Source organism: Rhinolophus hipposideros (assembly GCF_964194185.1).
Source record: "Rhinolophus hipposideros genome assembly, chromosome: 3".
Taxonomy (NCBI): Eukaryota; Metazoa; Chordata; class Mammalia; order Chiroptera; family Rhinolophidae; genus Rhinolophus; species Rhinolophus hipposideros.
In genome coordinates, this window is record NC_138049.1 from 54527294 (window position 1) to 54540950 (window position 13657).

The following is a 13657-nucleotide window of genomic DNA, read 5'->3' on the forward strand; positions in this document are numbered from 1 at the left end:
ATTTCTTTGGCTCCCTCTGTATATTGTTCCCATCTCCCATCTCTCTCCTCTTCTCTTTCCCCTTGTAATTTATTTGTTGAAGAAACTGGGTCACCTTTCTGGTAGTTTCCCATAATTTAGATTTTTTTTTTTAAAGATTTTTATTGGGAAAGGGGAACAGGACTTTATTGGAGAACAGTGTGTACTTCCAGGACTTTTTTTTTCTCCAAGTCAACTTGTTGTCCTTTCAGTCTTAGTTGTGAAGGGCGCAGCTCATTTCCAGGTCCAGTTGCCTTTGCTAGTTGCAGGGGACTCAGTCCTCCATCCCTTGCGGGAGTCGAACCGGCAACCTTGTGGTTGAGAGGACGCGCTCCAACCAACTGAGCCATCCAGGAGCTCAGTGGCAGCTCAGCTCAAGGTGCCTTGTTCAATCTTAGTTGCAGAGGGCGGAGCCCACCATCCCTTGCAGGACTCAAGGAGTTGAACTGGCAACCTTTGGTTGAGAGCCCACTGGCCCATGTGGGAATTGAACCGGCAGTCTTCAGAGTTAGGAGCATGGAGCTCTAACCGCCTGAGCCACAGGGCTGGCCCCCATAATTTAGATTTTGATGATTGTTCCTCTATCCTTTTTATTTCCTATAAATAGGTAGTTGGATAGTTGGATCTGGAGCAGCTTTTACAGATTCAAGTTTGATGTTCCTTTTTAATTTTTTAATTTTTTTCTGGCAAGGCTATTTCATAGGGAGTATTCTATTCTTTCATCAGGTGGCACAGCATGCCAGTTATCTATCTTTTTGTGATAGCAGCCAATGATGCTCAGTGCTAGATTCATGAGTTTATTAGAATTACACATACGATGCAATATATAGATTATCTATTATAGAATTGTACACTTGAAACTTATATAATTTTACTAACCAATGTCACCCCAATAAATTTAATAAAAACTGGAAAAAAAAAAGAATTACAGAATGGTGATATTCTAATTGTCATTCCTTCTTTATTTATACACTAGAATACTTTATATAAAGAAATTCTTTTCATATATTTAGTTCCTCTATGGTATAATTCTTGTAGAAAAGTTAGGATACATGCTCGATTCTTTCCCTGCCTCCTCTTTAAACCAGTTTTCAGCATAATGAATTGATTTACTAGCATCCTTAGACTGATCAATTAATTTTTCATTATGAATTCATGGATTTAAACACATTAGATATGGTTCAGTTTATTACACTACTTTTTTTTTCTTTTTAAACTTTTTTATTTTAAGTGTGTTTTTCCAGGACCCATCAGCTGCAAGTCAAATAGTTGTTTCACTCTAGCTGTGGAGGGCGCATCCCACAGTGGCCCATGTGGGGATCGAACCAGCAATCTTGTTGTTAAGAGCTCTGCGCTCCAACCAACGGAGTAACCGGCCACCCCTATACTTCTCTTCTTATTCGTGTTCTAATATATTAGTCTAATGCAGGGTGTCCAAATGTTTTTCAACGTTTTTTACCAACGGCCATATGCGGTAAAATACACAAACAGCCGGGCCACTCATTCGAGGTGAAGTACGTATTGCCTCACCTGGTTTATTTAAGTAAACTATATTTTTGGAATTTGCTGCGGGCCAATAAAAAATGGATTGCGGGCCGCAGTTGGCCTGTGGGCCGCAATTTGGACACCCCTGGTCTAATGGGTCTATAGTTGGCTACTGAAAGCCACTTTAAGTTGGCTCCTGGGTTCTTTTGACATGACCCTCATGGTTTCTCTCTGAATGATTATACTATCAACTGGATATATTCTTCACTTGTTTAATTTTTTAATTTCTATTTTTAGGGATAATGTTTTTCAATTTAAATTTTTAAAATTTTGTTTAATAATTACATAGCATTTTTTTATGGGCTTAAAACAACATCCATTTGTTTTTTATTTAAAAAATTCTAAAATTACAGTTGACATACAATATTATATTGGTTTTAGGTGTACAAGATAGTGATCAGACATTTGTGTAGCTTATGAAGCAATCACCCCATAAGTCTAGTACCCATCTGACACCATACATAATTATTATAATATTATTGACTATATTCCCTATGCTGTACTTTAAATCCCCATGACTGTTTTTATAACTGGCCATTTGCACATCTTAATCCTTTCCCCTTTTTCACCCATCTACCCAACTCCCCTCCCATCTGACAACCACCAGTTTGTTCTCTGCATTTATGAGTTTGTTTGTTTTGTTTTTTCATTTATTTTGTTTTTTAGATTCCATGCCTAAGTGAAATCATGGTATCTGGCCTTCTCTGTCTGACTTATTTCACTTAGCATAATACCCTTTAGGTCCATCGTGTTGTTGCAAATGACAAGATTTCACTTTCTGTGGCTCAGTAATATTCCATTGTATATATATATTTACCACTCTTCTTTATCCATTCGTCTATTGATGGACACTTAGGTTGCTTTCATATCTTGGCTATTGTAAATAATGCTGCATGAACACAGATGCATATGTTTTTTCAAATTTGTGTTTTGGGTTTCTTTGGATAAATACCCAGAAGTGGAATTGCTGCGTTCTTCTTTGTCTCGTTTATAGCCTTTGTTTTAAAGTCTATTCAGTCTGATACAAGTATTGCTACCCCTAGCCTCTTTGTTGTTGTTGTTTACATTTGCATGAAATACCTTTTTTCATCCTTTTATTTTCAGTCTGTGTGTGGTGTTTTCCATCTCAAGTAGGTCCCTTGTAGGCAGCATGTGTACGTGTCTTGTTTTCTTAGCCATTCAGCCACCTTGTGTCTTTTGATTGGAACATATAATCTATTTACATTTAAAGTAATTATTGCTAGGTATGTAGTTACTGCAATTTTATTCATGTTTTGACTTTTTTTTTTTCTTAAAGAAATCCCTTTAACATTTCTTGTAATACTGGTTTGGTTTGATGCACTGCTTTAGCTTTTTTTGTCTAGGAATAAATATTTGCATAGTTACAAAGTCAAATATATCAAAGGTACAAAGCAAGGTAAATGTAAACAAGTGTAGCTTTTCTCCATGTCTGTTCCACCTGTTTCCTCCCTCCCTTTATAGATGACCATTGTTAAAAAATTATGGTTTATTCTATTATTTTTTAAATATATAAGCAGATAGGTATGTATATATATGTGCATCTCCCCTCTTAAATAACCATAATTTATAATATGTATCCTTTTTTCTACCTTATTCTTACCATTATATCCTGGGGGTCATTTTATAGCAGTATGTAGAGGTAATCTGCACTCCGTTTTTTAAGCAGCATAATACTCTTGTATAGATGCGTTATACCGTGTTTCCCTGAAAATAAGACCTAGCCAGACAATCAGCTATAATGCGTCTTTTGGAGCAAATATCAATATAAGACCCAGTCTTATTTTACTATAACATAAGACCAGGTCTTTATAATATAAAATAAAATATAATTAAATAATATAAATAATACATGTAATATAATATAATACCGGGTCTTATATTAATTTTTGCTCCAAAAGACGCATTAGAGCTGATTGTCCGGCTAGGTCTTATTTTCAGGGAAACGCGGTAGTATATTCAAGCAGTCTCCAAATTATGGACATTTGGGTCTATTCCAGTCTTGTGATATTACAAATAATCATGCAGTTGGTAGTCTGGTGCAAGTGTTTTTATATTTTGCTTATGTACCTGTGAGATAGAGTCCTAAAAATAGGATTGATAAATCCATGAGTAATACATATGTAATTTAGCTAGATAACATGAAATATTCCAGCATAGGGGTTGTACCCCCTTGCATTCCCATATGTAGTGCGTGTGATTATTCTTTTCCTCATAGCCCAGCCAACAGAGGGTTTTGTCAAACTTTTGCATTTTGCCTAATATGGGTGAAAAGGTATCTCAGTATAGTTTTAATACCCATTTCTTTTATGTTAAGTACGATTACATTTGACTTAATGTTCTTTACAATATTTCACTAAATATTACTAATTTGGTTTTTCGTTTTTGTTTTTTCTAAAGAATGTAAGTGCAGGAGACAAAGTTCTCTATGGTCTGTATGGCATAGTGGAACACAGTGGCTCAATGAGAGGAGGTCACTACACTGCATATGTGAAAGTGAGAACACCCTCCAGGAAATTATTGGAACATATCACTGGAAAGAAAAATGTACCTGGTATGCTATCCTAAGTTTACTTTATTCTTAAAAACAAATGAATTCGTTCTTCCTTTTCTGGAAGAGGTAAGTTATTTCATGGATAACTCCACTGGATTCACTTTGTTAATGTTAAGTGAGAAATATGTTTAAGAGTATTTAGATAATCTTAAAGAATCTTAAATATAATAAGATTGTATGTACCCTTCTAGCTGATGTGAAGTGACACAGGTTTTCAAGGTGTTAAATCATTATGTATTGAAGTAGAGTAGCATTTTATTTAACAATCCCCAAAGTTTTTGAAGACATACCAGGTCCTCAGAATAGAGTTAGAGTTGAAAATTTGCTGACTTTGCTGATGGATCAGCAGACTAACTTTTCTTTTTTCACTTTTAGTGAAAATTATTTTTTCCCTAAAATAACAAATATTTATAAGGCTATCTAATATTTCACTAGATAGCTAAATAAAATGATACTAACATTAATGCTTTGATAAAGTTAGTTCATTTTGGAAGATTTTTAACCCAAGAAGAAACAGACTTGTGCAGTAAGATTTAGCATTAGATAACTATAGTTTGTGATGAATGCGTTGTTTCTTATAATGTAAAGTAAGAACATACTGATTGTGAAATTCTACTTATTTTTGTTTTCTTAGGTTTGAAAGAACCTGATAGTGAATCAGCAGGCCAGTGGGTCCATGTTAGTGACACATATGTGCAGGTGGTTTCAGAATCAAGAGCACTTAGTGCACAAGCATACCTTCTTTTTTATGAAAGAATATTTTAATTATTAACTAAGGGTAATGATTGTTTAGATCACTTTTATTTAAATGCTGCAATGATAACCATAATATGCAATGTGCCTTTGTAGTCTTTTCTGTAAGAATAGCATGTCCATCAAATGCTCCTGAACATTTTTACCATTTTGGTGAAAACTTTTAAAGTAAATTTACTTGATGCTTTCAAATTTATATTCTTAAAATAAATGTAAATTCATCTTTAAAAAGAGTATTTATCCTGGAACAAAACCAGAATTTACAGTAGTAGGGGTAATCCCTTTATGATGTGGCTTATTGCAAGCATTCAGAAATGATGCTGGCTAAATCAGATCATTCCTTAAAACAGTGTTTCCCAATGTAAGTCACATACCACCTTTCTGATCTCATATGTATATATTTGTCCCTTGTGCCACTATTTACTTATTTTTAACCTTACTTTTTAGCCTTTTTTTAACCGTAGCCCTGTTTTGAGCATATTCCACATTTTATGTGCCAGTTGTATTTTTTCTAATAAACATTAAAATAAATATATAACTATTAAAGACATATTGTTCATCCATGTAGCACACCACTTAAAATCATCTCAGGGCTACCCATGGTGTATGTATATTGCTATGTGGGAAACATTGCTCTCACATATACAACTGGCATAGTGACCTGGTCATCTTGTGTATGATTCAGCCATATAAAAAGGTATTAATGTAACTTCAGTAATATGGATTTACAAATAATAATTTGATTACATAGATTATTGCTTTGCAGTTTTGAGAACTAGAAAAATAGGAAATATTTCATCAGCATATTATTTGTAACCTGTTCATGGTGGAGTTAAAGATAATTTTCAAGTGATTAGCCAAGGTCAAACTATAATTATAACATGCAATAAACAATTAAAATAGAATTGTAACATGCAGAATTGGTAAACAGAAGTAAGTTATTAATCCACATGAAACCTTTGAAATATAAATTACCAAATTAAAAATTTTGAATGACGAGAATTATATTCTTATTATACTTAACAGGGAAATATAACACATTTTTTAGTTCTGTAGATGGATAAATATTAATCATGGTATTTTTGGGTTTTAAGATCACTTTTTAACAAGCATCATTAATAGTTCAGGTGTGTTTAGCTTTTATTTTCATGGGGCATAAAGTTGGAAAATATTACTCTTTAAACTTAGACTTAAATTTTAAAAAATAATGGCTACTTTGATGTTATTGAATCAAAACACCTAAGTGCATAGTTCAAGCATCCTAATCATTAGTGCCACTGAATAATACTACAAGCAGATGCTGGATAAGTGTCTAGTCCCTGATTATTCTCCACATGGGAAGGAAGGATGAGAATAGGGGCTGGATATAATTGTGGAAATATTTACCAAGACTCTGACCCTTTTTAACATATAAGTAGATATAACATTATAAGTATATATAACATTATGTATAACATGTATACATTATACATGTTATATATACTTATATAACATTATGGTATATATACTTATAGCAGTGCTGCCTTTTAATATATGGATTAATGGAATTGTGATTAGTGTTAAAGATGGTAATGTACAAAATGCAGAGTTTAAAAATGTCATGGCACAAATTCTTTTTTTAAGCTGTTTCAATTTCAATAGTAATATTTCTCTTGATTTTTAACAGTGAAATAATGGAGAAATGTATCTTTATAAGTTAATCTGGAAACTCAAGTTGTGTGTCCTATAAGGTAGTTTAAGCAGTGTTTAATGTTTTCTGTTTAATTATTTCATGGATAGATGGACACAGAGAGACAAAGAGAAAGGGGAGGGAAAGAAACAAGAGCATTCTTTTCTATTGCCTGTTTGATTATCCCTTATACAGTTAAAGACAGAGATTGTGAGTGACAGGAGTCAACAGGAGTGGCAAGAGTCAATGAAAGTGCCTCGTTCCTCTCTTCATTGATAGGATGCCAGGAAGTACACCAGTGCTGCATTTATCAAATAGGAGATTTTTGAAGCTTTATTCTGCATATCAGTTAAGATTCATTTTTCATTGAGTGACTGATAAATTGTAGCTTCAGAACATTACCTCAGTAATGAAGTACTGCAGTAGTTTTTATGCTTAACTTCACATTTATTCATTTAGTATATATTTATTGAACACCTGCTATGGGTCAGGCACTGTGCTGACACTATTTTAACATGTTTTAAAGTGGAGAGGCCTAAATAAGCTTTAGACATTATCCCAGAAGTAACATACATATAAGATACTTTTATTTTAATTTCCATAATGTCAAATGAGCTAATTGCAAAATCTGTTTTTTTATGGCCTAGAGTTTATGAGTGCTTTTTCTGCTGGTAATGGAATAAATTTTATTTTGATACTAAGAGTTTTCTAAAGATAGCTTTTGGGATAGAGAAAGTATGTTAAATTACACATGGGTCTACATTTAAATTTTTGTTTTTATTTTGACTATTTCCAAAGCACATTTGCAGGGGTACTAAATTGTGAAGCTATTGTAATAACAATAGTTTCCAGATGACCTCAGGAAACAGTACAAATAAGTGAGAATGTTTACAGATCCTCAAAACAATGACCAGTATTTGGCTGAATGAATTTAAAAGTAAAACAGAAAAGTTTCACTAGTTTTATTTTGAAACTGGTTTACAGGGTATGTCTAACCTATTTCCCCCAGTTTTTCCATATTTAAAATGATAAAATTTTGATTATGTGCCAATTATGTGACTATTTTGGACATAACCAAGTTTATGTCTATAAGATTTTGTTGTTCAGTGTTCTTAAAACTGATACGAAGACCACCTCTTTGGGTGGCTAAGGAAAGTACTAGTTGGTGTCAGTTCTAGGAGTAGTTAGTTGATATTTGTTTTCTGATTTTTAAATGTGCCAACAGAGCTATTTTACTATATAATATTTAATAGCTCTTAGCTCGCATGTATGATACTTTTACTAAATGATTTTATACAGTAGCTTAATAAAATTTCCTGAAGATTAAGCTGTGAAATTTATCACCTTCATTTAATTTTTGTAGTATAAAGTAAGATCCAGCCTACTTCAGATTCAGATTCATAATTTATTTGTCTGCATGTTATCTGATAAATAAGCCTAAACCAAATATGTTATGTGCAATAAAACTGAGCCTTTATATATTATCTAGTGCATTAGGAAAGACTATTTTTAGATGTTTAAAATGTTCATGTAGAAATCGATTCAATTCTGTTTAAAAGATAGATGACTATATTTTTAGTTTTGAGTAACATTGGTTAATATATCATTCCTACTGTTTTATCTTTACTTTTTGCAGTGTTTTTAGAAAATAGCTATGTAACTTATTGAGCATTATTTTCATGTTCCTGTATAAATATGCATAATAAATATTAAATTCTTACTTTGTTTCAAAATTGGTCCTGGAGTTTTTTCAGTGCACATTATTGATAGAATATTTTATCTATTAACACTGTAGTTACTTAGTTATATTGAAAATATCCTTCATATTTTATAAATTCATCATTTCAGAATAAAATATCTTATAATGGGCCATTTTTACTCAGATTTCAGTATCTACCAAGGGTGAGACTTCATCCTTTCAGATTTTTCTCAAAATGTTTGAGTTATTCAGGCAGGATAATTAGTTCATTAGGAAATATTTACCTACCTGTTTTGTATTTAACCATTTGGGCTCATGTAGCTCTTTGAGATTATGATGAAAGTTACAGACCATCTCTCATTTGTTCAATAAGTATTTATTGAACACCTGCTGTGGGACAAGCATTGGGAATACAGCACTGAACACAAGAGACAGAAATCTCTCTAAGAAGTGAGGAAATAGACATTATAGGAAGTGAGGAGTAAAGAAAAGATGTATCAAATGGTAAGTGATGTGGAGAAAAATGAAGCAACATTACCCACAGAGCCATAAGGGTATTAAAGTCCAGGGGATGACAGCTATTCTAGGGAGAAAGGTGTGATATTAGTCCTGATAGTCCCAAAGGGAAGCTATGAGTGCTGGTGCTAGAGGAGGGTTTTCATTTGTGGCCCTCTCTTCACTCCTGCTATTGGCAATATAGAAGCTGGAAAGAAAAATCTTGACATTTATGTCTTCTCAGAAAAATATATGCGCCGCACTTTTGTATGTAATTTCAGAGGTTTGTGAACCCCTTGAAGACTATTTCATACATTTTAAAAGTTGTACTCAAGCAGAAATATTCAAAATGTTTGAATTCCCATAGGTATTGATAGGGTAGTTATGCTGCCGGAACAACTCCACATCTCAGTGGCTTAACACAACAAAAGTCTCTTTCTTTCTCACCCAAAGTCCACTGTAAGTCTGGGCAATCTGTAAAACCAACTATTTTGCAACTGGTAACTGTAATACTGGCTGATTGTGGCTCTATCATTTCAACACCAGGCCTCCCCTTTATGGCAAGGAAAGTGAGCATGAAAAGGTTTTGCACCAGCAATTAAATTCTTCATGTTGGATGTGTCACTTACAACCCACTGGCCAGAAGTATTCACATCAGAATACTACATCAGAAGTAGTCACATGTCCCGGTCTAATTACAAGTAGGGGTGGGTAGGAAAGAGTCTACCAGTTTCAGAAAAAAAGGAGAATGGGATATGTGAGTACATTAGAAGTCTCTCAAATTCCACCCTTTGGTCACCAAATACTCAGCTCACTCTTCTTTCTACAAATGGAACGCAGTGACTCCCTTTTCAATGGATACAGCCCCAAGTCCCCTCCAAGAAGTTTTATTTTCCAAGACCATAGCATCCAAACCTGCTATGTCAGGTTTGGATGTTACTCCCACTGGTCTGGCTACCCAGGAAACAAAAGGATATATTCTGTTTTCTATATACTTACTGTAGAGTGAGGGAACCATAACCACAATAAATATTCTCATTCAGAAAGAGGAAGAAGAATGGAAATATTATCAGGGTCTCTCATCCTGGGCATGGGGAATATTTGTGGTTAGACCTTTGTTCTGTGGGAATTCCCTTCTCCATCATTCTCTCTGACCTCGGACGCCACCCTCTGGAAGGATCTTCTTTTATTATCCTCTTTGGTTACATCTAAATGGCTATTGAATATGCCATCATCCTTGGGAACTGCACAGCTTTTTTTCAGTCTGTTTCCTAGATAATTAGGGGCTGAAGTTGTTTTTTTGGGTTCTTTTTCCTTCAAGTTGAGACTAGTCACAAGTTCTTTTAACCAGGGTTTATAGTTTCTTTTTCAGTACAGCACTTAAAAACTTAATGGGCCTTTTTTTCTGTGTCCAGTCAGATTTACATACCAGTGATCATACCATTTTTTTTAAGACAAGTAATTCTTGGGTTGGTTATATTTCTCTGATTTCATACCTCTCCTGACTTTAAGGCAGGTATTTTCTGTGTAAATTTTGATGGGAGAGCTATTTTCTTAACCACATTTTCATACTCAGGCAATTTTTTTCCAAGATAAATGTGAAGTCTACACCCTTAGTTATGATCTTTGCTGCAAGGCTGTTTTAATAATCCTTATCACTTAAAGGCTTTCTCTAGTTTATCTCCTACTGTTTGGAGTGGAAAAACACAACCAAGTGAAGCTCAGAATTTTTGATCACCTCTATTATGTCGTTTCAGCTTTTACAAATCAACCATTCCTTTTTGAGCTCCACTCTTTATTATACTTTGCCAAATGCATCCATAAGAACCCAACACACAGTCTTATTTTTCAACTTCTTCCCCCAGTTCGAAATTCATTAGGTACATTTTCTTCATCCCAGGTTATCGTGGGTGAGAGATGTATCAAATGTTTTACTGCTATGTAATGTGAAGTGCCATGTTTCTAGCCTCCAATATTAGTTTCCTATGTATGGCAACCAACCTCTAAGCTAGTTCCACACATTTTTGGTTCTTTGTGCAGCACCCAACTCCCATTATCATTATCTGTATTTGTCAGGATAGGTTAGACTAATGCTTTTTTAACAAATGACTCCAGAATCCCAGCAGCTTATTCTATCTATGGTCATTGTAAAGTCTTTCGCCAGTTTGGTGCTCTTTCTAGCCACTCTTTCCCATGAAACAACTCAGTGATCCAGTCTGACAGAGAATTTACCAACCTGCAGCCGCATTATCTGAAACATGTGGCCTTCTTGGTTAATGTGACATTGCTTCAGGTCTTGTAAGCTTAGGTTCAGAAATGAAGTGTCACTTAACCCACAGCTCATGGCCAGAACTAATTCACTAAGTCCTCCCTAACTTTAAGGGGGCTTAGAAAAAGGCTATCTGTTGTGCTTCTCTGTGCTATGTCTGTGAAGAATCATATTGGCAAACACTAATGTCTACTACAACATATAAATGAAGTAAGTGCAGAAGCAGTACAGTAGTTTGAGTCACAAAAGATTTTAGGTAAGACTATGCTAGTCACTGAACATTATCCAATGTGGCCTAAATGGCCTGTATAAAGCACAGTTTGGTTAATTGTCAAATAATTAATGTAGGTATTATTTTATATCCTCATAACTTCTTTATGCCAGATATACTTTTTAGGAGATGCTTGACAATATTAAGAATTAAGAGTTGTATTTGTAATAATATGCTTGTACAATATTAGTTTTAAATAATTTTTTATCCTTAATTATATTTTTTGTTGTGGGAAAATATGTATCATAAAATTTACCAGTTTAACCATTTTAGGTGTACAATTCAGTTGCATTATGTACATTCATGGTGTTTTATACAAACATCACCATTCATTGCTGGAACCCTTTTCTCATTGCAAACAGAAACTCTACGCATTAAATAATAACTCCCCATTCCTGGGAACTTTTCCTTCAATCCCCAGCAACTGTTACTATACTTTCTGTCTCTATGAATTTGCCTGTCCTAGGTACCTCATGTAAATGTTATACAATATTTGTCGTTTTGTGTCTGTCTTGTTTCACTTAGCACAATCTTTCAAGGTTCATCCACATTGTAGCACGTATCATCCTTTTTAAGTCTAATAATAGTCCATTGAATGTAGATACCATAGCTTTAAATAATTTTTCTTAAATTTTAAGATGGATGTGATATGGAACTTAACACTGTACGGGTTCAAATCTTGAGAAGCAAGAATACTTCCTTATTCTGTATCTTTTTCACATCTCATTTAACCTCTTTCCATTTTACCTTGAGAATAACTTGTTTCCATATTAATGCAAAGTACTAACTTGAACATATATCCTCCCTTTGAATTTTCTACTTCAATCACTCTGCAAACAGTTACTTAATTTACAAATTCCACTGTTGGTAGTCATAAAACAGACTGCCAAGAGTGAAAGATATGGCTGCTAAGTACTTTCTGATCAAGGTGCAGAATGACCAGACTTCAGCACATCACGTACAAGACAGCTGCTCAAACAGACCCTTGAACAAAAAACATTCTGAGAAAGTTTGGTCCTGAAATATGTGCCTGATGTGTCCTTCAGATAACATTACAGGGAAATGCTAAATGATAGTGCTGTGGGAAAGGGAAATAGGGCTGTATAACTCGTTTCCTGGTTTGGCAATGATGCTTAGAGTGTCTCATTAAACTGGCACAAGGAACAACATTTGGCAATGGGTTTCCAAAATGATTGGCATGTGTCGAAGTCATCGTTCAAAACATTAATTCAATCATTTGACAAATACAAAAAAATTCTGTGGGCTAATCAGTATGGTAGCCAGTTGAAGACAGGAGATGGGGGAAAAAAAACACCCAAAACCCTATCAGAACATTGCTTCAACTTTAGGGAAACAAACAATTACAAGATGATTATAGGAAGTAGGAACATATGAAAGACACTAGGGCAATCACATTTCACAAAGAAGGTTTCTCTGGTTAGAATGTTTCTCAGAGAAGTAAACTTGAAAATCAGGGCTTTTGCAAAAAACTTGTAAAAGGAAAACCACACCAGCAAAATCAGAGATTACCATTGGTAACTTGTGTGTCCAATTTTTGTTCCATAAATGATGTAAAAAATCATTAGACTCTTTTGTGTGGTTTTATGTGTGCACTCTAAGTGGAAATTAGGGAAAAGGTCAAAGGAATGAAATTTCCTTTTGCCTCCCGGAGTATCTTCTTGCACTCACACCATGGTGTTGCCAGGGAAATTAGCGAGCGTTTCTCCCAAGATGAGGTGTTATTTCGAGGGCCACTTGGATTTGAAGACCAGCAGATCTTTACCTATTGAAGGTTTTCTTCTCATGCTAGGAATATCTGGGTTTGAAGTGTTGTATTAAGGAAGACTGAATTTTATGCAGACTGGCATCTAGATTCTCCTATCTATATTTATCTTATCCATCTAGATGTATTCTATTTCCACTGTTACTTGCTATTTCTTTTGCACAATTCCCAGTGAAATCATGTAGATAACCTGGTGCACTTCACTCACACTCAAGTTTCATGTTACACTCTAAAATGGAACTTTGCAAGATTTAGTTGAGAAATAAATACTATACCTTTGGAAAATGTTTGTTTCCCTGGTAACGTGTAGACCCCTAGCCTGGAAATCGATACTTCTCATACTTGAACACTTTCGTATCAAAATATCATGGAATCAAACTATTCCATTGGAAGACTTGCATTGCATAAGCCCTTTTCTGGAGGCCATCTTGTAGTTGAGAGACAGAAATAGCAGGACGGAATGGAGCTCCCCGCCACTTTTCCTTAAAGGTCACGGGGAAAGAACGAAATATCCGGACTAGCTGGGTGAGATTCAGCTGAGCAAGTGTCCCCGGCAGGGGGCGCGATGTTTAGAGGTGAACAA

The 13657-nt window shown here is 34.6% G+C and overlaps 1 protein-coding gene across 2 annotated transcripts in view; it reads left to right on the top strand.

The window, feature by feature from the left end:
- The window catches only part of USP45 (ubiquitin specific peptidase 45), a 65473-nt gene extending 57187 nt beyond the window's left edge, over nucleotides 1–8286 (top strand). For both annotated transcript variants that reach the window (XM_081044658.1, XM_081044659.1), the window contains 2 exons: nucleotides 3982–4135; nucleotides 4770–8286. In XM_081044658.1, coding sequence (XP_080900784.1) covers nucleotides 3982–4135; nucleotides 4770–4900 — 285 coding nt within the window. In that variant the 3' untranslated portion in view covers nucleotides 4901–8286. The remainder of the gene's footprint in view (nucleotides 1–3981; nucleotides 4136–4769) is intronic.
- The last annotated feature ends 5371 nt before the right edge of the window (nucleotides 8287–13657 follow it).